This window comes from Kogia breviceps, chromosome 9 (assembly GCF_026419965.1).
Source record: "Kogia breviceps isolate mKogBre1 chromosome 9, mKogBre1 haplotype 1, whole genome shotgun sequence".
In the NCBI taxonomy this organism is placed as follows: domain Eukaryota; kingdom Metazoa; phylum Chordata; class Mammalia; order Artiodactyla; family Physeteridae; genus Kogia; species Kogia breviceps.
The window spans coordinates 83,367,331-83,392,588 of NC_081318.1; the positions used below are offsets into that span (position 1 = coordinate 83,367,331).

The 25,258-nt window shown below is 36.1% G+C and overlaps 1 protein-coding gene across 4 annotated transcripts in view; it reads left to right on the forward strand.

The window, feature by feature from the left end:
• The window catches only part of HGF (hepatocyte growth factor), an 82,619-nt gene that overhangs the window by 9,737 nt on the left and 47,624 nt on the right, over positions 1 to 25,258 (forward strand). The window contains exons 4-8 of one of the 4 annotated variants that reach the window (XM_059074307.2): positions 10,010 to 10,122; positions 11,613 to 11,727; positions 17,119 to 17,261; positions 23,252 to 23,372; positions 25,016 to 25,134. In XM_059074307.2, coding sequence (XP_058930290.1) covers positions 10,010 to 10,122; positions 11,613 to 11,727; positions 17,119 to 17,261; positions 23,252 to 23,372; positions 25,016 to 25,134 — 611 coding nt within the window. The remainder of the gene's footprint in view (positions 1 to 10,009; positions 10,123 to 11,612; positions 11,728 to 17,118; positions 17,262 to 23,251; positions 23,373 to 25,015; positions 25,135 to 25,258) is intronic. The other 3 variants (XM_067042725.1, XM_067042723.1, XM_067042726.1) reach the window with 3 other exon arrangements.

A 25,258-nucleotide genomic window follows, 5' to 3' on the forward strand; every position in this document is an offset into this window, starting at 1 on the left:
TCTCTTTTCTATTCATTTAGATCTCCTCTGGAAGTATTTTTATAGCCAAACTGCCACTTTCAGGAGATATTTCCTTGCACTGGGAGTGAGGAATTAACTTTGCAAGTAATTCCTATGATAATTCCTTCTTTCCCTGACTTTTCTAGAAAAGCCTTGAGATTAAAAAAAATAGATGAGAGAAAACTACTCTCAATCAATATCTCAGCTGTGTAGATTTATGGAGATGTTCTTCTGGCAATTGAGGAGGTTGGATTTATTGTATTTTCCCCTTTCAGGGTTAGAAGGGCAGGGCAAAGGGAATGGGAGAACCACATCTCATTGTTGATTTTTAACTTTGAATCTGAAAATACACTCTCCTGGATCCACAAGTAAGGAAAGTATTGCTAAGCCTCAATTTTCACATTAGTCAGCCTTATGCCTAGAAAAAACCCCAAACAAAACAGCTTTCCCTTTGTTTTATTTAGGAGAAACTAAAATGATTTTGCTGCTTTGGAGAACACATGTGACCAGATTAATAAAACTTTACATATCCCATGTATACGAGGTTTCATGCTTTTCAACCATATTCTGATTGAGTTATATGTAGTCTCCAAATTTATGGCAACCTGTGCAGAAAACCACATGTAGTAATACCAATGTACAGCTAAAGTCCTCTGCTCAGAAATGGTGTTATCCTTCACACTTGTGTATCCTAAATATATATACACACTTATTTGGAATCACTAAATACATTACTTATTCAGAATTGAATGGACATACTTGTGATAATCTGAAAGTAGGTTCTTAATGAATTAAAGATCTTTTTGAGGACTTGTTACATGAACTAGAATCATTGAAAAACAATGGCAAACACACTAAAATGTTTGGAAAATACCAACAATGGTGTGTGAAAGCATCTGTGACTCAGTGGGCATGAAGTAGAGGTCTCAAATTTTGTTTCCTCTTGAGAATGTATCAACAATATTGACTTTATAGAGACTGAAGTTGTTTTTTGCTGGATGAGAAAGATGACCAGAATGCCTGATTCTAACCGTTTCAAAAAATTACTGTACATGAACTGACTCAAGAGATGAAAATTTCTAACCATGACTGAGTAACTGGTACTGGAATTGCCCTTCTGCCATAAGCAACTCAACAAAATAAATTCTTGAAAGGAAGATGATAGTTAAAAATAAGGCTAAGAGAAAGACTCCTAAAGTCAAATTTAAAAGAAGATATGCAGCTAATGGAATTTGTCAGCTTGGATCCAGTCCATATGGAGGTGTAAAATAATACAAGCAAATACAGTTTTCTGAGAGTATGTGGAATTGTATGGAATGAGTGAAAAGGGTGAATGAAAACAGCAAATTGGAAACCCTGTCACCCACTTTCCAGATGGAATCACCTTTGTATTCACAGAAGCAAATCTCACATGTTCCTGATGGGGCTCATGAGTCACTTGCAAGGCAACCTCATGTCAAAGCCATATTACTGAAAAAAAAGTAGTAGTTTATATATGTGTGGTACATTTTTATTTTAATATTAAGTGGTAGGTATTTGAGTCTGTAATTTTAAAATTTCTTTTTAGATGTTCGTTTAGTTGTTATCTTCATATGTATTCTTTATCTAATTACTGTGCTTTCAAGGTTATTTAACTCTCTCCCCCCAACACCCTACAACAGGGAAATAGGAAATTTTACATGTATTGCATAAATTTACTATCTACCAGATCAAAATTCAAATATATTATTAGCCAGTTTTTCTCTTATCAAGTTATTCTGGCACAGTTGCAAAAATAGACTTTTATGTTTGTTCTTTAATACTATTTCAGCTGTAAAATATTCTTGTAGGTGGACATTTCAAAATGTCTACGTGTAAATCAAAGCACAAAGTTTATACATATAATTTCTGAAGTTATTTAGATATAGAATAAAATGCAGTATGTAAACATATAAAATAATAGTTAATACTTAAATTTTATAACGTCTTTTAAATATTTGTTTTATAAAAGTTATTTCCCCCTATTTAAAATTACTTAAAAGTTGTTACAATGTTAAGAAATAAATGACTAATTTGAACTACATAAAATTACAAGAAAATTATGTGCTTTCAAAAATATATGATCTGGAGGAGGACCTTCAAGATGGCGGAGGACCAAGATGCGGAGATCACCTTCCTCCCCCAAAATACATCAAAAATACATCTACATGTGGAACAACTCCTACAGAACACCCATTGAACGCTGGCAGAAGACCTCAGACTTCTCAAAAGGCAGGACACTCCCCACGTACCTGGGCAGGGCAAAAGAAAAAAGAAAAACCAGAGACAAAAGAATAGGGACAGGATCTGCACCTCCGGGAGGGAGCAGTGAAGTAGGAATAGTTCCCACACTCCAGGAAGCCCCTTCGCGGGCGAAGACTGCGGGTGGCGGACAGGGGGAGCTTCGGAGCCACGGAGGAGAGTACAGCAACAGGGGTGTGGAGGGCAAATGAGAGATTCCCGTGCAGAGGATCAGAGCCCACCAGCACTCACCAGCCCGAGAGGCTTGTGTGCTAACCCTCCAGGATGGGTGGGGGCTGGGAGCTGAGGCTCGGGCTTCGGAGGTCGGATCGCAGGGAGAGGACTGGGGTTGGCGGCGTGAACACAGCCTGAAGGGGGCTAGTGTGCCACAGCTAGCCGGGAGGAAGTCCGGGGAAATGTCTGGACCTGCCTAAGAGGCAAGAGACCATTGTTGCAGGGTGTGCAAGGAGAGGAGATTCAGAACACCGCCTAAATGAGCTCCAGAGACGGGCACGAGCCGTGGCTATCAGCGTGGACCCCAGAGACGGGCGTGAGATGCTAAGGCTGCTGCTGCCACCACCAAGAAGTCTGTGTGTCACCATCCACACCTCCCCCCACCCCCCGGGAGTCTGTGCAGCCCGCCACTGCCAGGGTCCCGAGATCCAGGGACAACTTCCCCGGGAGAACATACAGCGCGCCTCAGGCTGGTGCAACTTCACACTGGCCTCTGCCACCGCAGACTCGCCCCTAATTACATACCCCTCCCTCCCCCCCGCCTGAATGTCCCAGAGCCCCCGAATCAGCTGCTCCTTTAACCCCGTCCCATCTGAGTGAAGAACAGACGCCCTCAGGTGACCTACACGCAGAGGCGGGGCCAAATCCAAAGCTAAACCCCAGGAGCTGTGCGAACAAAGAAGAGAAAGGGAAGTTTCTCTGTGCATCCTCAGGAGCAGAGGATTAAATATCTACAATCAACCTGATGCACCCTGCAACTGTGGAATACCTGAATAGACAACGAATCACCCCAAAACTGAGGCGGTGGACTTTGGGACCAACTGTAGACTTGGGGTTTGCATTCTGCCTCAAATTTGTTTCTAGTTTTATGTTTATCTTAGTTTAGTATTTAGAGATTATCACTGGTAGATTTGTTTATTGATTTGGTGGCTCTCTTCCTTTATATATATATAATATTTATATATATAATATATATATATTTTTCCTCTTCCTCTTTTTGTGTGTATGTTTCTTTGTGTGATTTTGTTTGTATAGGTTTGCTTTTACCATTTGACCTAGGGTTTTTCTGTCCATTTTTTTTAGTGTAGTTTTTAGTGCTTGTTATTGGTGGATTTGTTTATTGGTTTGGTTGCTCTCTTCTTTTTCTTTTTAAATTACTTTTTAATTTTAATATTTTTAATTTTTTATTTTAATAAATTTATTTATTTTATTTTTTTCTTTCTTTCTTCTTTTTTTTCTCCCTTTTCTTCTGAGCGTGTGGTTGACAGGGTCTTGGTGCTCCAGCCGGGTGTCAGGGCTGAGCCTTTGAGGTGGGAGAGCCAAGTTCAGGACATTGGTCCATCAGAGACCTCCTGGCCACTCGTAATATCACTCAGTGAGAGCTCTCCCAGAGATGTCTGTCTCAATGTTAAGACCCAGCTCCACTCAACGACCAGCAAGCTCCAGTGCTGGACACCCCATGCCAAACGACTAGCAAGACAGGAATACCACCCCAACCATTATCAGAGAGACTGCCTAAAATCATAATAAGTTCACAGACACCCCAAAACACACCACCAGATGTGGTCCTGCCCACCAGAAAGACAAGATCCAGCCTCATCCATCAGAACACAGGCACTAGTCCCCTCTACCAGGAAGCCTACACAACCCACTGAACCAACCTTACCCACTGGGGGCAGATATCAAAAACAATTGGAACTATGAACCCGAAGCCTGTGAAGAGGAAACCCCAAACACAGTAAGTTAAGCAAAATGAGAAGACATAGAAAATACACAGCAGATGAAGGAGCAAGGTTAAAAACCCACCAGACAAAACAAATGAAGAGGAAATAGGCAGTCTACCTGAAAAAGAATTCAGAGTAATGATAGTAAAGATGATCCAAAATCTTGGAAATAGAATTTAGAAGATACAAGAAACATTTAACAAGGACCTAGAAGAACTAAAGAGCAAACAAACAATGATGAACAACACGATAAATGAAATTAAAAATTCTCTAGAAGGAATCAATAGCAGAATAGCTGAGGCAGGAGAACAGATAAGTGACCTGAAAGATGAAATAGTGGAAATAACTACCAAAGAGCAGAATAAAGAAAGAAGAATGAAAAGAATTGAGGACATCTGGGACATTAAATACACCAACATTCGAATTATAGAGGTCCCAGAAAAAGAAGAGAAAAAAGAAAGGGTCTGAGAAAATATTTGAAGAGATTATAGTTGAAAACTTCCCTAACATGGGAAAGGAAATAGTCAATCAAGTCCAGGAAGGGCAGAGAGTCCCATACAGGATAAATCAAAGGAGAAACATGCCAAAGACACATATTAATCAAACTATCAAAAATTAAATACAAAGAAAAAAATATTAAAACCAGCAAGAGAAAAGCAACAAATAACATACAAGGGCATCCCCATAAGGTTAACAGCTGATCTTTCAGCAGAAACTCTGCAAGCCAGAAGGGAGTGGCAGGACATATTTGAAGTGATGAAAGGGAAAAACCTACCACCCAGATTACTCTACCCAGCAAGGATCTCATTCATATTTGATGGAGAAATTAAAACCTTTACAGACAAGCAAAAGCTAAGAGAATTCAGCACCACCAAACCGGCTTTACAACACATGCTAAAGGAACTTCTCTAGGCAGGAAACACAAGAGAAGAAAAAGACCTACAATAACAAACCCAAAACAATGAAGAGAATGGTAATAGGAACATACATATTGATAATTACCTTAAATATAAATGGATTAAATGCTCCAACCAAAAGACATAGACTGGCCGAATGGATACAAAAACGAGACCTGTATATATGCTGTCTACAAGAGACCCGCTTCAGCCTTAGGGACACATACGGACTGAAAGTGAGGGGATGGAAAAAGATATTCCATGCAAATGGAAATCAAAAGAAAGCTGGAGTAGCAATTCTCATATCAGACAAAATAGACTTTAAAATAAAGACTATTACAAGAGACAAAGAAGGATACTACAAGATGGTCAAGGGATCACTCCAAGAGGAAGATATAACAATTGTAAACATTTATGCACCCAACATAGAAGCACGTCAATACATAAGGCAAATGCTAACAGCCATAAAATGGGAAATCGACAGTAACACAATCATAGTAGAGAACTTTAACACCCCACTTTCACCAATGGACAGATTATCCATAATGAAAATAAATAAGGAAACAAAAGCTTTAAATGACACATTAAACATGATGAACTTAACTGATATTTATAGGACATTCCATCCAAAAACAACAGAATACACTTTCTTCTCAAGTGCTCATGGAACTTTCTCCAGGATAGATCACATCTCGGATCACAAATCAAGCCTTGGTAAATTTAAGAAGATTGAAATCATATCCAGTATCTTTTCCAACTATACCGCTATGAGACTAGATATCAATTACAGGAAAAAAACTGTAAAAAATACAATCACATGGAGGCTAAACAATACACTACTAAATAACCAAGAGATCACTGAAGAAATCAAAGAGGAAATCAAAAAATACCTAGAAACAAATGACAATGAAAACACTATGACCCAAAACATATGGGATGAAGCAAAAGCAGTTCTAAGAGGGAAGTTTATAGCAATACAATCCTACCTCAAGGAACAAGAAAAATCTCAAATAAACAACCTGCCCTTACACCTAAAGCAATTAGAGAAAGAAGAACAAAAAAGCCCCCAAAGTTAGTATAAGCAAATAAATCATAAAGATCAGATGAGAAATAAATGAAAAAGAAATGAAGGAAACGATTGCAAAGATCAATAAAACTAAAAGCTGGTTCTTTGAGAAGGTAAACAAAATTGATAAACCATTAGCCAGACTCAAGAAAAAAAGGGAAAAGACTCAAACCAATAGAATTAGAAATGAAAAAGGAGAAGTAACAACTGACACTGCAGAAATACAAGGATCATGAGGGATTACTACAAGCAACTGTATGCCAATACAATGGACAACCTGGAAGAAATGGAAAAATTCTTAGAAAATCACAACCCTCTGAGACTGAACCAGGAAGAAATAGAAAATATAAACAGACCAGTCACAAGCACTGAAATTGAAACTGTGATTAAAAATCTTCCAGCAAACAATAGCCCAGGACCAGATGGCTTCACAGGCGAATTCTAACAAACATTTAGAGAAGAGCTAACACCTATCCTTCTCAAACTCTTCCAAAATATAGCAGAGGGAGGAACACTGGCAAACTCATTCTACAAGGCCACAATCACCCTGATACCAAAACGAGACAAAGATGTCACAAAGAAAGAAAACTACAGGCCAATATCACTGATGAACATAGATGCAAAAATCCTCAACAAAATCCTAGCAAACAGAATCCAACAGCACAATAAAAGTATCCAACACCATAATCAAATGGGGTTTATCCCAGGAAAGCAAAGATTCTTCAATATATGCAAATCAATCAATGTGATATACTATATAAACAAACTGAAGGAGAAAAACCATATGATCATCTCAACAGATGCAGAAAAAGCTTTTGACAAAATTCAACACCCATTTATGATAGAAACCCTCTAGAAAGTAGGCACAAAGGCAACTTAGCTCAACATAATAAAGGCCATATATGACAATCCCACAGCCAACATCGTTCTCAATGGTGAAATACTGAAACCATTTCCACTAAGATCAGGAAAAAGACAAGGTTGCCCAATCTCACCACTCTTATTCAGCATAGTTTTGGAATTTTTAGCCACAGCAATCAGAGAAGAAAAGGAAATAAAAGGAATACAAATGGCATTTTTCATAGAACTAGAACAAAAAAATTCACAATTTGTATGGAAACACAAAAGACCCTGAATAGCCAAAGCAATCTTGAGAGAGAAAAACGGAGCTGGAAGAATAAGGCTCCTGGACTTCAGACTATACTACAAAGCTACAGTAATCAAGACAGTATGGTACTGGCACAAAAACAGAAATATAGATCAATGGAACAGGATAGAAAGCCTAGAGATAAACCCACGCACATATGCTCACCTAATCTTTGATAAAGTAGGCAAGAATATACAATGGAGAAAAGACAGCCTCTTCAATAAGTGGTGCTGGGAAAACTGGACAGCTACACGTAAAAGACTGAAATTAGAATACTCCCTAACACCATATACAAAAATAAACTCAAAATGGATTAAAGACCTAAATGTAAGGCTAGACACTACAAAACTCTGAGAGGAAAACATAGGCAGAACACTCTATGACATAAATCACAGCAAGATCCTTTTTGACCCACCTCCAAAAGAAATGGAAATAAAAACAAAAATAAACAAATGGGACCTAATGAAACTCAAAAGCTTTTGCCCAGAAAGGAAACCATAAACAAGACGAAAAGACAACCCTCAGAATGGGAGAAAATATTTGCAAATGAAGCAACTGACAAAGGATTAATCTCCAAAATATACAAGCAGCTAATGAAGCTCAATATCAAAAAGACAAACAACCCAATCCAAAAATGGGCAGAAGACCTAAATAGACATTTCTCCAAAGAAGATATATAGATGGCCAACAAACACATGAGAGGATGCTCAACATCACTAATCATTAGAGTAATGCAAGTCAAAACTACAATGAAATATCACCTCAACATTAGAATGGCCATCATCAAAAAGTCTACAAAAAATACATGCTGGAAAAGGTGTGGAGAAAGGGAACCCTCTTGCACTGTTTGTGGTAATGAAAATTGATACAGCCACTATGGAGAACAGTATGGAGGTTCCTTAGGAAACTAAAAATAGAACTACCATACGACCCAGCATTCCTACTACTGGGCATATACCTTGAGAAAACCATAATTCAAAAAGAGTTATGTTCCACAATGTTCTTTGCAGCTCTATTTACAATAGCCAGGACATGGAAGCAACCTAAGTGCCCATCAACAGATGAATGGATAAAGAAGATGTGGCACATATATACAATGGAATATTACTCAGCCATAAGAAGAAATGAGATTGAGTTATTTGTAGTGAGGTGGATGGACCTAGGGTCTATCATACAGAGTGAAGTAAGTCAGAAAGAGAAAAACAAATACTGTATGCTAACACATATATATGGAATCTTAAAAAAAATTTTTTTTATGAAGGACCTAGAGGTAGGACATGAATAAAGGCACAGACATAGAGAATGGACTTGAGGACACGGGAGAAGGGTAAGCTGGGATGAAGTGAGAGAGTGGCATGCACATATACACACTACCAAATGTCAAATAGATAGCTAGTGGGAAGCAGCTGCATAGCACAGGGAGATCAGCTCGGTGCTTTGTGACCACCTGGCGGGGTGGGATAGGGAGGATGGGAGGGAGTCGCAAGAGGGAGGGGATATGGGGATATATGTATACATGTAGCTGATTCACTTTGTTATACAGCAGAAACTAACACACCACTGTAAAGCAATTATACTCCAATAACGATGTTAAAATATAACATATATATATATATATAAAATCTAGAAGCAAAATATCTTTATTCTTAGAAAATCTATGTGTTTTTCTTAATTAGATGCTTATACATGGTGACATTATAATTAGCATGAACATGGTTAAGATGGAGTTTTAATACTATTTCTTAATGGAAAGAAAATAGTTCAGAATTCGAACTTTATTTCCTATATTTTTAGAAGTGGTAATAATGTGTTAAAAATTTTAAGTACTTTACTATTTCAGTTAAGGGATTTTTGTATTTATCATTTTGCTTTAGAAATACTTGTTTTAGTGAGCAAGAAAATACCAATATAATACTTAGCTATAGGAATGATAATTTTAGGAGTTAACACATTTCAGCAATTTTTGTCAAGATAATATATCAAAAGCATATTCTCTCTGATATTAGTAGTTTTTTATTTAAATTAAAAATGCTTATGCAAGCAAATCATTTAGGAAACATTGACTTATGTAAAGTTAAGAGCAGGATTTTCATCGCCTTTAATAAACTTAAATGCTTTATAACTCACCAAGAAGGGGTATTATACGCAAAATTTCCCAAACATTTGATTTTAGATCCTTCTTTGCTGGAGAATCTCCTGGGGTGGTGATTTGTCTAATGAATTTTAGGACATGTCACTTTAGAATGTGCTTTATACAATTACAACCTTTAGAAGTTAATCATGATATTTCAAATATAATAATTTGTATATAACTGAAAAAATATCTTCCAACTTGCTATGTACTTACAAAAAAAAAAATAAAGTCTTCAGAAATATTCCAAGTAGTTGTACTATATATTGATTTTGCTTGTTGAATCCTTCATTCTTCTATGTGTCAATTAGAATAACATGAGAAAATTTCAAATTTTATTCTATCTGACATTTAAATCTACACCTATAAATATTTAATTTTGTTCTGTCTTATTTGGCTATCAAAAGGGTAGGTTCAAATACCCCTCATGTCTCTGTATATGAAATAATGCATCTGTTTTTATATTGCCTTCCTTGTTTAAACCAGGTGCCTATTCTTTAAAAACTGTATAAATAGTAGTATTCCTTCTTTTCATTCAGATATTTTTTTCAGGGCCTTCGTTTTTGACAAAGCAAGAAAGCGATGCCTCTGGTTTCCTTTCAATAGCATGTCAAGTGGAGTGAGAAAAGAGTTTGGCCATGAATTTGACCTCTATGAAAACAAAGGTAACTGGCTTCTCCCTAAATATTTCATAATGAAACAAAGTATAAAATATATGTAATTGCCTGCCACAGTGCTCTTTCTAACTGATTGTTTCCATTATATCATGGATCTATTATGCAGTCAATTCATCTATTAAGACAGATGACACCACTACTGCCTTGACTATTTTCAGTATGGTACTTTAAAGAGAGCTTTTCCCAAATTTTCCATAGTTAGATTATCCCTCCCCTCTTTGTTTATTTCTAGTAACATTTCCAGGAACTGATATTCTCCACAGTCATTTTAGAAAGTGCCATCTTATGTTATTAGTTTAAGACATTTTATATAACAGCAAATTTTGAGCTTACTACAGTATTCTAAATTTTAATAACTTTGGATAATTAATCTAAGTTATAGTGATGATTGCTGATAACAACAAAATGTGGTTTTGAAAAATTAGTTGGATTTATTCCTAGTTACGTACGTGTAAAAAATCTTTGAAATAATTGAGACCATATTATCAGTTAATTTGTCTACTTTGGTAGTTTGATATTATATTCACAAGGTATTTATTTTGTTCAAAAGTGGACTTATAATAATAAAATAATTGAAGAATGTTTACTAAATGTGTATTTTACAGAATAAATCCATCATTACACAAAATAATAATCATGAATTATGTTTATAATACTATTTATTTCAATTTTAATGTTTTCTTAAGCCATACTGTGTTTTTTATTAAACTTAGGTATTTAGTAATACACACAGACATTTCTTTGTTAATAGGGAAAATGTTTAAATGAAATTAAAATAATTCATGTTAGAAAATATGATCTCTATACACCCCAATAATTCTGTAAATCCTAAATATAATTCAGAATCTAGTATAAAACCATCTTTAATCTTCTAGGTTGCTAACAACTGTATATACTATTATTGGATAGAAATATACAGCTTGTTTCAATTTGATTGTCCTATAATTTAGTAGCTGATCTGTTAGCAAAAATATGGAAAATAATAATCCGCATAATGTAATTATCACATACACAAAACCCCGCACAATTTTACTGATATAAAGACAAATCAGTTATTTTCCATTATCTTAAAATAAATTTTTGAATTCAATATAGGTTTACAAATTTTTGTTTTTAATATGTTCTTAAAATGGTCTGTGAATTTGAGAAAATCATTATGCTAAATTAAATTTGCCTGTCCAGTTGAGTATATAGAATAATTTATGTTAAGTAGGTAGACTAATCTCTACAGTTATCCAGGTATATACTCACAAAATTAAAACTTCTCAATGGTCTTTTTTGTTTGTATTGGATTACTCTGAAATGTATTATTTTGAAAATATTAGTAGAAGTTTTAGGCAAGAAATTTCAATATGATTTGTGATGGTTTATAAGCATTACTTAAAGATTTGAATGGGATTTTATCATTTTTATTTTTAATATACACAGCATATATGTTACACATAGTTATAACATTTTTCTCTGCTTTCTTCTGATAGACTACATTAGAAACTGCATCATCGGTAAAGGAGGTAGCTATAAGGGAACAGTATCTATCACTAAAAGTGGCATCAAATGCCAGCCCTGGAATTCCATGATACCACACGAACACAGGTAAGAACAGCATGAAGAAAAGAGGATAGGGCCTCTCTTTTATAGGTCTGTTACCAATCCCAGGTTAGCGCTTCAGAATAATCCTACACTTCTATAATAATTTAGCCAACTTTGCAGAAGTGTATTAGGCCAAAGCTTACCTGAATTTGAACTGATATTTAGCCAAAGAATAAAAAATTATCATTAAGATGTAGCCTAACATTTTTTCACCTCAAAACCTCAATTTATAGATCTTGGTGTTTGGGAAGAAATAATAAAAAAAAAATTAAAAAAAATTTTTTTCCCTCTCTTTGCCTGCGGAAAGGCACGGCACTCTGCAGCTGGAGTGGAGAGGCTGCCTGTGATAAGTTGGAGATGGAACAGATTCTGATCTTACCCAGGGGCCAAATGTTCTTTAACCATGGTGGTTCTCAAACTTGACTGCACATTAAAATCACCCGCTACAAGCCCTTAACAAATCCTACCACCCGGGCATCAACACAGGCCAATTAAATCAGAATCACTTGGCACCAGTATTTTTTTTAAAGTTCCCCAGGTGATTCGAAAGCACAGTCAAAATTGAGGACCTCTGCTAAAAATTCATGCCTCAGATTGACCGACTTTCCCATTTCACCTAGTGCCTAATGACTAGAGAAAACTTCTTATTCCCTGGAAATTAAATGTCTATAGTGAAGAGAAGAATTGTGTTCATTATAACAGATCAATGCTATTTAAAGATGAGTAAACATAATACCCATAGGCTCATTAGTCTGAGAATTTTAATCATCATGGAGGAGAAACATAGATATCTACTCACTAGAGAGCCATATATAGTCCGAGTTTTTCAAGACTTATTTCACAAAGAATTTTAACAGGAACTAAAGTAGTTTAAAACAGCAATCCCTGGTTATTAGATGCACTGGAAGATTCAGTTTACCATGTGCCAAGTACCTTTGTTGAGCAGTATACCTGGTTTATCTCATTTAATCCTCTCAAGAACTACAAAGTAGGTGATTTTATTAGTTCTATTTTTTATATGGTGAAACTGAAGAGCAAAGATCCTTAGTAACTTTTCAAGGTCATGCACAACTAGCAAGTGGTATGGCCAGAATCTGAGGCCAGCCAGTGTCACTCTGTATCCTGTGTTTTAACAACCCCAGGGCCTTAAACACCCAGCAAATCAGTAGGATACATGCTGTGACCTGTTTTTGCACTAGAGGTAGTAACTTGCCTTGATGAATCCACTTTTTATTCCATTTCATTCAATTGGTGGGGGGCAAAACTATGCAAGATGATTTTACTTCAGTAAACAGAAACTGAGTTCACTGGCCCACATAAAAAGAAAAAGAGTTGGTTGCTCTACCCTGGGATCAAACCTGTGATTTTGGCCTTGTTAACAACAGCTAGTAAGGGTCCAAGCAGATCAGCTTTACAGTGTTTCAATAACAGAAAACAACTAATTTTTCCAAATTCATTACTTATGAATTACATGAATACCTCCAAAACATAGTTTTATCTTTACATTACAAAACAAGCAATGTAATTGGTTTTGTCCTCTCATAAGGATTTGCATGGTGTCACTCCCTGCATAGTGAGGAAAACATTTTGCTTAAATAGATGGATCTACGTTTTTCATGAACAAAGTAATGGCGTTTGAAGTCAGTCCTATCCTAGTTGAGGAGAGTGCACTGGATGACCTAGTAGAGGTCTTATTTCAACCCAAATTCTCTATGATTGTGATTCTCTGCTACAGGAGTACATGTGAAATAGATCTCCCTGGGAACTGGCTTCCCAGTCCAATCAGCTATTTTACCAACAAACATTTCCTTGTGATATAAAGCTTTAGGGCTGAGAGGACCTTGTACATTAATCAATTTTTTTTTCAATGGGAGCAACACATTTTCATCAATTAGCAGCTTATTGGAATATCTACATGCTAGTTTAACACTTTTAAGTGTTAACTAAAGATTAACTCTATGGAAAATTGAAAGAGAAATATATATATATATACGTCTGTCTAGAGGAGTGATTTATTGTCAACTCCCTAAATTGAAATATTTTACAAGTGGCTTAATGGGAAGATGATGATAGATGATGAAATTAGTATAGAAGCTTAACTAGAAAATCAGGTGACCTGATATCTACATCTATATCCTTCACTGGCCACCCAGCATTCATTAAAGAAGCAGATGATGGAATGGATCAAGTTTCCTATGAACACAGTTCATATTAAAAGAAAAGAAAAGGTGGCCAGCACCCAGAAGATCTAATTTATGTTTCAAAGTATATTTGGATGTAACTCAATTTTAAATATTCCTTCACTTATCTCTCTAAAAATAAAGCCTTGCTCACAAGGACAGAGAACAAAAATAGTATATATGTGAGTAAAGGTTTATTACAGAGCCTGTTGATTGGCACAGGGTGTGTGTGTAATAGGTTCTCATAAACATGTGTTGAATGAACACATAGAGTGCAAAGAGCAGGGCTAGGCTTCATCGCTTGGTCAAGTATGGGATACTAAAGAAAAGCAGACTGAAAACTTCAGAACACAAAAGAAAACCAGTTAATTGGGATAAAAAGTCATATACAACAAAGACTGAAGAGGAGAGATGACCCAGACTGCTCTTTACCCTGTATGTGTCCTAAAGAGGAATGTGATAGGCATCGATATAGAATTGTGGAAAGCAGCACACATTTTTCTCTTCATTTTTCATTTTTATTAACTCCAGCGGGAAAACTTTATTCATCTTTTAACCATAGCTAGTTTTGATTTCTACTTTATCTCTTTCCCTTCCTACTTGCATTTTTCCTAGTAAACTGTTGACTTATTCATTCACTACTTCTTTTTAAAATAATTAATTAATTAATTATTGTCTGTGTTGGGTCTTTGTTGCTGTGCGTGGGCTTTCACTAGTTGTGACGACCGGGGGCTACTCTTCATTGCGGTGCACGGGCTTCTCATTGTAGTGGCTTCTCTTGTTGCGGAGCACGGGCTCTAGGTGTGCAGGCTCAGTAGTTGTGGCTCACGGGTTTAGGTGCTCCACAGCATGTCGGGATCTTCCCGGACTGGGGCTCGAAGCTATGTACCCTGCATTGGCAGGTGGATCCTTAACCACTGCGACACCAGGGAAGTCCCATTCACTACTTCTTCCCAGCTTCTTCTTTGCTTTACAAATCCACTGGAAAGGTATATGTGTGTATATGTGTGTGTGTGTGTGTGTGTGTGTGTGTGTGTGTGTGTGTAACAAAATCTCTAAAACTGTAGATATTTTATATGTGTGCATTTAACATGTGTTAAATCATTATTTAGTTTTTTAAACTTAATATGTAAAATGATATAAAATGAAGGAGCTTATAATAATATAATTCATTCCATTCATCTCATAAGTGAAGTTGAAAACCCAAAGAGTAAGTAAATTATCTAAGGGCTAGTGTCATATACTAGTCGAGTGATACATATGGGGCAGCAATGTAGATTTTTGTGATTAACAATAACTTATTCTCAGTACTATACTATACCAAGCTTTTTCAGAAAATAGAGCTATAGGGGGATTTTCTTAGGTAAATTTGATTAATGCAGTACTTTATGAAAAAAAATTAAAGTAAAAGTCAGTTTTGACTCTATCAGAAAAATGAGTATTTCATTATAAATTTACTATGAAAAATTGGAGAACTGGCAAAGTGAAAGGAAATAATTGTCACACAATGGCACAAAGATTACGTTAAATTATTCTGGAATAATGGGGCTAAAACTAAGACAAAAGATGACTTATTTTTCCTTTGAAAATTACTGTTAGGAAGTATAAAGTCATGATAAGTTTTCATTATATTATAATTTTTGTCAGTCGTAAGACCTAATGTCTAATTTTTGTTCCCCAATATTTAAAATGCTAGTGAAGTCGGGATATAAACTCTTTATGTAAAGACATTTTGGCATTTCATAATGTTTATACTACTTAATAGATATCTTGAAAACGTTTAGTGAGTAGTAAGTCTCTTGGACTCTTTATTTTTGACCCATAATTTACATTTTCTGAGCACTTAACTCTGGTGTATTTCCTGTCCAAATTAAATAATTTCATTGCAAAATGTTGCTTGGTATCCAAGGCATGTCCATATTTATTTTATGCCACAGCATAACAAAAATGATTATTTCTTAACTAGAGGTTTCAATGGGTAGGAAACATATTTGAATGGTATTTACTGAGAGACTAAGATCTTTGGATTTCACTGTAATTTAAGTACCATTTAGATCTCAGAGGTCAGTAAAAGTAGAAGTTAAGCTTTATAGCAAAAATTGAACTGAATATTGAAAATGTAACTGGATTTTCAAAAAATAGTGCTTCCTAATGTTACCTACAGATATATATTGTTTACTTATGCTTTTTTTGTGTGCAATCTAGAAGACACTTGCAGCATCATTGAGGCCAAGGTCACAAGCAGTACAAAAGAATAAAAAGGGCTTTGAACTCTTCTGCTCTTATGTTGAAGTACTGTGTGCTGGTAACAAAATTATAACCAGGGCATTAGACATTTTAAATGAAGGTAATATATTGCAGTCTGCACGCAATGGCCAACTATTATGAACTAAACCCGAAAGCACCAAGCCCCAGTCACAGTGAAAACTTTTAAAATTTTTAAACAGAATAAGCATTTCTGTTTTTTACTATGACAGTCTAAAGACTACTAAGTGGAGTGTGCTTAATACCAGATGGAGTTTATTAAGTGTCAATTACTCTCTCATCTCTTTGAACTTCTCAAAACAACCACATAGGTGTAAGACGTTATAAGTTATGGTTATACTCAGTGTATAGGTAGGCTAGTAGGCTGAAAGAGGCTCATTTGCCTGCTGGGGTCTCCAGTTAGTAAGACAGAGATGAAATTTGAGTCCAGATTCAATTTGTTTCTAGACCCTTTGTTCCTGTTACTTTATCAATCTATTTCTCAATTGTGCAGAAAAAAGGGGGGCTATCATTCATAAGAAAAGCAGTAAACAAACAAATAAGTATGTCAGATAAGCAGTGTAATAGTGAGATTTCAAGGTCTAGTGCAGCGTTTCTGCCGTTCTCTCCTAAGTGGCTTTCCTCAATCATTTGCTGCCTTTGAGTGGAACTTTGAAATTGTGGTTCAAACAATGTCAATTAGGCTCTAGAATGACTGGCTCTTAGTGAATCCAGAGATGAATCATTCTTAAGGCTGCTGAATACCAGAATTCAGTTAGGTAAATGTCTATAAAATTTATCTTAAGAATAGATGGAAATGACAGAATTCAAGTTAATATCTATGGAGGTCTGAGATAGAATAAAGGATTTCTCCACTTTGGGGAAAACATACCCACTATTTAGTAAAATTAATAGGCCCCCCCAAAAGTTGCATGCTCTTATACTGTAATGATTATCATTTTAAAACTAGCTTTTTGCCTTCGAGCTATCGGGGTAAAGACCTACAGGAAAACTACTGCCGAAATCCTCGAGGGGAAGAAGGGGGACCTTGGTGTTTCACAAGCAATCCAGAGGTACGCTACGAAGTCTGTGACATTCCTCAGTGTTCAGAAGGTAAATGAACCTGAATGCCATGTGGGGCACTCTGCTCTCCCTTTGTGTGAAACTGCAACTCACATTAAAGGTTAACAGAATTGAATCAAATCACAATGAATATGATGTTCATTCAATTGCAACTATAGATCATAATTTGAGCATTTTTATAGGATGTTTTAAAAACTGATTATCATCAGATTAATGCAAAATAATGCAGCAAGTTATCAGTTTGAATTTCAAAAGAGCCTGAGGTATCTCTTCGGGGAGAGTAAAAGTTTGGGCTGCCTCATCTGCTGTTTTGAGCTCATAATAGCTCAAAATCTGCTCCCATACATCACCTGAAAGGAGCAGAATGACACTTAGCCCTTTATGAGTAACGGTAATTCTACTCATCCAGAACCCGCTTCTGCAGAACTCTTGTCAAAGCTATTTTGAAGTGGTGTGGCAAGGGTATACGGACCCAGAAGAGAATAAGGAAGGGGGTCACTGAAAGTTCGAGTGCCCTGTGTGTGTTTTGGTGAACCAAATTTGATACATAGTCTGGAACTGAATACCATTCAGAATGGTATCTGAAGAGATCAAAACAGTAGATCACAGGCTGTCTGGAAGGCAGGCACTCTAAACCCATGTCTGTGTCTTCACCTCCTCTCACAGCATGAAAGGGCACTGTCCTTACTTTTACAGTGGAAACTGAATGACCGGCAAGAAGGAAGAGTAACCATTTCAGCATTGTATATGGTTTCATTGTTCTTGGTTATCTGGCTACTGAATAGCTGGCTTTTTAGTTCTGTCAGAAACTAAAATACTAAAAATCAAAATGAAACATGGATTGAATTCTGATAAAAATTTAGTAGCATTTCGAAGTACTTGGGGTGGGGATTATGGCTGGAATGCTGTCCAATTTTTATAGTAAGATATTTTACCTGTTTGTTATTAACCAAATATTTTTTGAACTATTTCTTCCATAATATTCATTAAGTATTAGGTTGATATTTATCACATAAAAAGGGCATTGTTAGCTAACTGTCACAGAGAAGGTGAATTTGTTTTCTGTTGTTAGTTAATTTAAAATTCTTGAATTCATGTGCTAGAGCCAGTTCCATCTGTTTGTAAATTCTTACTTTCCATTCCATATCATATTCTGTTCACTATAACTTCTTCATTGTTTTTCTTTTCTTTTAAAAATAATAAACTGATCTGTGATAACGTTATGAATGTCTGTTTTGTATGAATAAGTCTGTAATATTTGTCTTAAATTTACACATGGAAGAAAACCCTACTTTTAGGGAACTCTCCGCTATCACAGTTTTCTGAGGTTGAAAGTTATTGGCAAGGAGCTTTCTTTATTGGTTTTGTTTGATCTGGGACAGTGTTTTCAAGGGAAGGTAAATTGGTCAAACTTTAAACAGTTTAGCATTTATCTTGCCTGCCTAGTCTGTGGGAATGTGATTTTTCAACCCCTGATTTAAAAGAAGAACCTTCATCAAACTATATTGGCATATATCTAAAATGACAGGCAATGTAGAATAAATGTGATAAAAAATAAATGCTTGGAAAAATTTCTGGTATTCCTTAGCTCATTAGAGTATATGTCCCTAATATTTTTTTAATGATTTGAGGTCATCGTCCCTCCCTTAGAAAAGGGCATTGATCATTAGTATGAATGGCACATGATGCTATTGGTCACGGTGGCATTAAAGGTTGCAGATGTGCTTTTTCTGGAAACAACTAGAAGTCTGAAAGAATAGAATAACCCTCCTGTGAGAGAAGTAAACCAACACCTGTCCTATATGCTAAACATATTTCAGGGACTGTGAATTGAGCTGTGATATTTAAATTCATGCTAACATAAACAATGTTTTAGCAGGATTTTAATGAAGAGGATCTAAAATAAGAAGCATTGTCAATACATTAATGGAGAAAAATAGCTATTTATAAAATGGGTAATACAAAATATACAAAATAATGTAGATATATAAATTTCTATTAAAATACATATATGAGGAAAAAGCCTCAAAATCCACAATGTTTAAAAAGTATGGTGGGTGAGACATTTTAATCTATGGATATTGTAAATGTTAAGTTCCAAAGGTTATATTATTATGGATGAAATATTAATGATCACATCATTTTGTATATTTTAAAATTAAATAAGAAAAGTATGTAGTCAACTTTGGACTGTTCTCTGGAAAAGGACAAGTAGAACAGTATATATTTTTTGAAATTTTTTAAACTATATTAAAATATTTGCTAAATAATCACCTGAAATTTGTCTGAAATTTTGGTTCCTAAAAATATATCTGGTATTTAAAGATTAAAATTATTTTCTTTTAATTTAAACCTTTGAAATATATTAAGCATTCCAAAATGAATACTCATTTATCACATTTAGAACCTTACATAATTATGTAAAGAAAATATTACCATTAATGTTTAATTCAAAGATTATGGAAAACAGAGGTATATAAAATTTGACTTCTTGCTTTAACATTTGCTTGGGATTTAAAATAAAGCAATCACTAGTCATTGAAACAGATTTTTTAAATGATAAATATTCAAGTAAATGCATTTTTATTAAGCCATAATCATTATTTTTAAATACCTTACACTTAAAATACCAAATAATACTGCCATAACTTTAAATGTGTAATTCCATACTCTGTGTGGCAAAAGACTTTTAAAAACAAAGATTTAAATAAAACTATTATTTATAAATGTGGATTTGTGAGACTATTCATATTTTAAACATTCAGTTTTGCTGAAGTAATCACTAGAGTGGATTTGTCTGGGAGATATTTTCAAAATAGTTTTTAGTCTGTAAACTCAGATCACTTGTGGTTTTATGATTGATAAAAATGGAACACAGTAATTTTTGAGTGTAGTCAGTATATGAGAAAGGTGTTAAATTAATCCTAGTTATATTACAATTAAGTGTAGTTTTTGTAGTTTTCTATTATCAATTAGGGCAGAACTATAATTAGAAAAAGGTATTCATTTACTTTTGAATATAAACATTTATTTAGTTTGAGCTTTTGTGAACTGGGACAGTATTTTGCTTTTGTTTTTTTTAAGGGAAGAGCTTGCTGGAACGGTTAAATAGTATATTGGCAACAATAGAGAGAGTCAAAAGGAAATACAGCAGGAGGTGCAGTCCTCACCCTCTTGCACTCTTATATAGATAATGCTTTCACCTGAGTCCCTGGTAGGTAGGTGGACTCGGTCTCCACCTATACGGCTTGACTTTGAGCTGGGGAAACTCAGAAGAGTCTTAGAATTCTTGAAGTTTGAGAAGTAAATATGAGTTCAAAATTTGCCTTTCTCGAAGTAATTTTTATGACTAACCTGATGGTTTGATGCAATGGAGAAACCACAACTTTTTCATCCTTGGATAAGATGGCCAGTCTCGTTTCTCCTAGCCCCCAACAGGTGAGAATCCAACAGGCAGGCAACCTACTGCTGTAAACAGGAGCAAAGAGGGTAATGAGGACAGTACTGAGAAAAGGCAGGGAGACTGACTTTCTAAAAGTTTTGCTTTCAACCTATCTTAAAGTATGACCAGTAAGAACGTGTAGGAAACAAGTTAAAATATGTAGGACAAAGAGGCAATTAGGGAGAATGGAAAGAGCGCTGGACTGTGGGTCAGAGGACCTATGTTCCAGGCACAGATCTGGCATTTTCTGTTTTAGGTAAGTCCATTAAAACTTTTGTGAGCCTTGTTTTCCTCATTGCAAGGGTCAAATGATTTCTTATATGTTAAAATTACTGAATAATCAAAGAATATGTAACTATAATATACTTAGCATCTCAGTCCTATCACAGGATTCACTTAATTCCCACCCCAACAGCAACTTTCATTGCCTTCCAAAATCTAACATTCTTCGTGTTAACTTTTATTATTTTTCAATCTCATTAGGTCTGCATCTGCATTCATAACTCTCTCTTCACATCACTATAAACACAGAATACTAATTCATGTTTCTGTACCGTTTATGTTATTTTGCCCCTTTATAGTTTATCCACATCTTATCCATCCTTCAAGTTCTAAGTAAAATCCATTCTCTCCTAAAAGCCAAACACTAAGAACTTTCAGAATTGAATAAATTACCTACAGACTTGCTACTCAATGTGAGGTCCAAGGGCCAGCAGCATCACCATCCTCTGGGAGCTTGTTATTAATGCCCCAGTCCTGATTCACTGAATCAGAACTTGCCCTTTATTTAACAAGATCTTAAAGTAAATTTTATGCACATTAAATTTGGAGAAGCACTGATCTACCGCTCATGCTGGAAAGCAGTCACCTTATACATCACCTGTTTCATTTGTGTAGCTATGTTTCCTGAAGAAAATTAAAAATTCTAAAGTTTCAGGAGAAGTGTTTTTTAATAATGCCCCAGCACAGTTTCCCAGAAAATACTTTTATTCACTCTAATTAGAAAAGGATATACTCTTATAAACTGCATTTTCTGATTGAGACAAAATAGGTATATTTTGATTCCTGAGTACTATACAAGATTAGAAATTGTACATGTGGATATTTTATCCCCTTATTTGTGATCACAGGATTCTATTCTACTCTTTCATTCAATACAAAGGAGCAAACAACAATGATCAATGTTGTATCATTTTCTGTGAACATATCAAACCTTGCATTCTTTTTAAAATGGGAACTAAGTTTGTACCCCCATTCAGATGGAAAGCTGAAATGTGATACTATATAAGCTGTGTGGAGTTGACCTTGGCCAACCAGAGCACCTTTATCGGTATGCTCTTGGATCCCTCTCATTTAAACTTCAGGAGCTTACTGACTGTTGTCTGGGGGATCTCAGTATCAAATGAGAGGAAGCTGAATTGGTCCCTTGTCTTAGTTCATAGATCAACCTACACAAAAAGAAGCAGATGGATCAGGCCAAATCGTTTCATGTTTTAGGGATTTAGTTATTAACGTCGTATTAGATTATAAACATCAAAGGTTCAAAAGTGACGATTCTAATAATTCATCCCGAATTTCTACAAATACTCATTAGGCTAGATCCCGGTGGATAAAACTAAACACTGATATCTTTTCCCACTTCAGCTAATGTTAGACGATCAGTAATCACAAGATACAAATGATGTGTTTGGGGAAGTTTGCCGGATTTGTAGGAAAGCCAAGCAATGATTTATTCCACAGGATGCCTGCCGTGCTACAAATCAACCTGTCCATTTGAGAAGCCTTATTTTCAGCTAGTTGATGTGATTCAGAGTTTTCAGTGTGGTATAAGAGGCCAGACAGAAGAGAACTATTAATTAATTTCACAGAGTCATCAGCAATATCCAGCGTAATTAGATCAGCTTACACATTTTAAAAACAGTGAGTACAAGAAGTTCAATAGCAGGTCATGTTCTGTCCTAAGCTAGATAAGTATGTAAGTCTGCTCAGTTCTTCCATGTGGGTGCTCACTGATAGAAAGGAACCGTGATTTCGTCCTGTAAAATATTCACATTCTTTAAATAGTACCAGATTACTATTTGAAGCTGGTCTCTCAGATCTATCTGGTCCTGATCTTGGCATTAACTGTAGAAGTATGATGTGTACTCATTTTAAATTGTGTATTGTCTGTGTATGTGTTGCAGGGTAAGTTGAGAGAAGAGCACTATCGTGTTGACAGTATAGATATTGAGACCCCTGGCATTTTAGAAAAACAAAGGGAAAAACCCCAAGGATTTTCAGTTTCTAGGTACCTTTTGGACAGTTATTAAAAAATTAGAAAGGCAGCGTCTTGGCCCTATGGTAAATCTGTATGACACTAACTACAAAAATCCCATTTAAACTGTATGAAAAGTTCGGTAGGGAGTATTTTATGCCACGATTAATGGACATTAAGCCCTAATTTAAAGTTAAAAGGGTACGTAAGTTTTTCTAAAAATATTCTTGCTAAATAGGTGATTTACTGTTCTTTAAATGGAACAGTGGTGTTCTTGATTTTGCTGTCAGAAGCAATTAACATGCCATGCTTTAATTTTATTAGTTGAATGCATGACCTGCAATGGGGAAAGTTATCGAGGTCCCATGGATCATACAGAATCAGGCAAGATTTGTCAGCGCTGGGATCATCAGACGCCACATCGGCATAAATTCTTGCCAGAAAGGTAAAATACCACCAAATCATGCGTCTAGTGATTCTACTTACAAACTGTTATTTGCCCCATGGCAAATTACCATGGAGATTCTCTTGATAGAATGTTTTCCTGATAGTCTTGGAGCACAGGGATTTATGATGAGGTATATGAGAGTGTTGGCTTCACCTCCAACTCGCCTTGGCTGATTAGGTTAAGAGTCCCTGAAATCAGGATGGTCCTGAACACAGGAGCATCAGTGGCTGGAGAAGGTAAATAGTAATAGAAGCTTCCTCTTTCCCTTCCACAGCAGCAAAAAGAGAAAAGCTCATTCAATAATAACCACTTTGACAGGCCCAGGGTGGGGAGGGCGGCATTATTGTTAAATAAAAGTGAATGTGAATCTCCTCCTAGTGCCACACCTTCCGTGAGTTAGGTCAAGTGGGGTCAATGTGTGACACCATGACGCAGGTCATGCCCATAGAGAGGGAATGAAAGGTGGAGCAAACAATTCTTTGGCTGCTTTCTTGTGGTGGATTTTGAAGTTGCCCACCTGGAAAAGTCAGGCAACCAAGTCTACTTTTCTCCTCAGGAGTAGGTTTTGAGTTTAAATGGTTGAAAAATTATGTGTATTTTGGCCCATTCATTTCACAGGAAACATTTTAGTTGAAAAAGTTTTTCCTTCTTTTTATTTTAAAGAATAAAAATACAAATAACTACAGAAGAAGGTCTATCCCCACCTTTCTTCTGAAATGGCTGAAAGGTGTTTTTTCTTTTTTTTTTTTTTTTTCCTTTTTTTTTTTTTTTTTTTTTGTGGTATGCGGGCCTCTCACTGTTGTGGCCTCTCCCGTTGCGGAGCACAGGCGCCGGACGCGCAGGCTCAGCGGCCATGGCTCACGGGCCCAGCCGCCCCGCGGCACGTGGGATCCTCCCGGACCGGGGCACGAACCCGTGTCCCCTGCATCGGCAGGCAGACTCTCAACCACTGCGCCACGAGGGAAGCCCCTGAAAGGTGTTTTTTCTTTCTTCTTTCTCTTTTTGTCTTACTCTTCTAGATGAAATTAAAACTGCTTTGGTTTTAAGTGCATCTCTTGTCCTTTAAGTGAGAGCACAAGGAATATGGTAGCAATTAAAACAACTCACCGATTCAGGACCCTGTTAATTTACAGGGAGGTGGGTATAGAGAAAGTGGTGTGATGGACTTTGTCTCTAGCTCTGCTGGAGGTGAGGGCATGACCTAGAAAGACTCTAGCTCTAACATTGAGCTATCATTAGTAACACAGATATTGAAACCTAACTTTCAGTTTGAACTTTAAGTCTGCCCTAGAAGAGGACCTGTTTTCTCAATGAGCATTCTACACTAGGTCATGTTTACATAATCTGTCCTTAATTGGGCTTTGTGAGAAAGGGATTCAGTTTGGGACCTCAACCAGTGGACCCGTACCAAGTGGACCTAACTTACTAGCAAAGGGGATGGTACTCTAGGCCTTAGTAGAATATGCACAGTAATAGATTCAGCACTCAATGATTAGCAGTCCTTGTAAGGCAAAACATAGAAAATCTCTTCTTTCCTCAGCTAACAGTATCTGAGCTAAGTCAAAAGTTATTTTGTGAGCTGAGAGCTGGGTGGTGTTCCAGGCAGATTTACATGACACTTTTCTTGGTGTGGTTTGCAGATATCCCGACAAGGGCTTTGATGATAATTATTGCCGCAATCCTGATGGCAAGCCGAGGCCATGGTGCTATACTCTTGACCCTGACACCCCCTGGGAGTACTGTGCAATTAAAATGTGCGGTAAGTTAGGGTCAAATTTATTGCTTCCTTTTCCTCTCACAGACTGGATCTAAGCAGGCGATTATTAGTGAGACAGGTTAACAACTATTTTACTTGATACTTTAACGTGTATAGGTTTTAACAT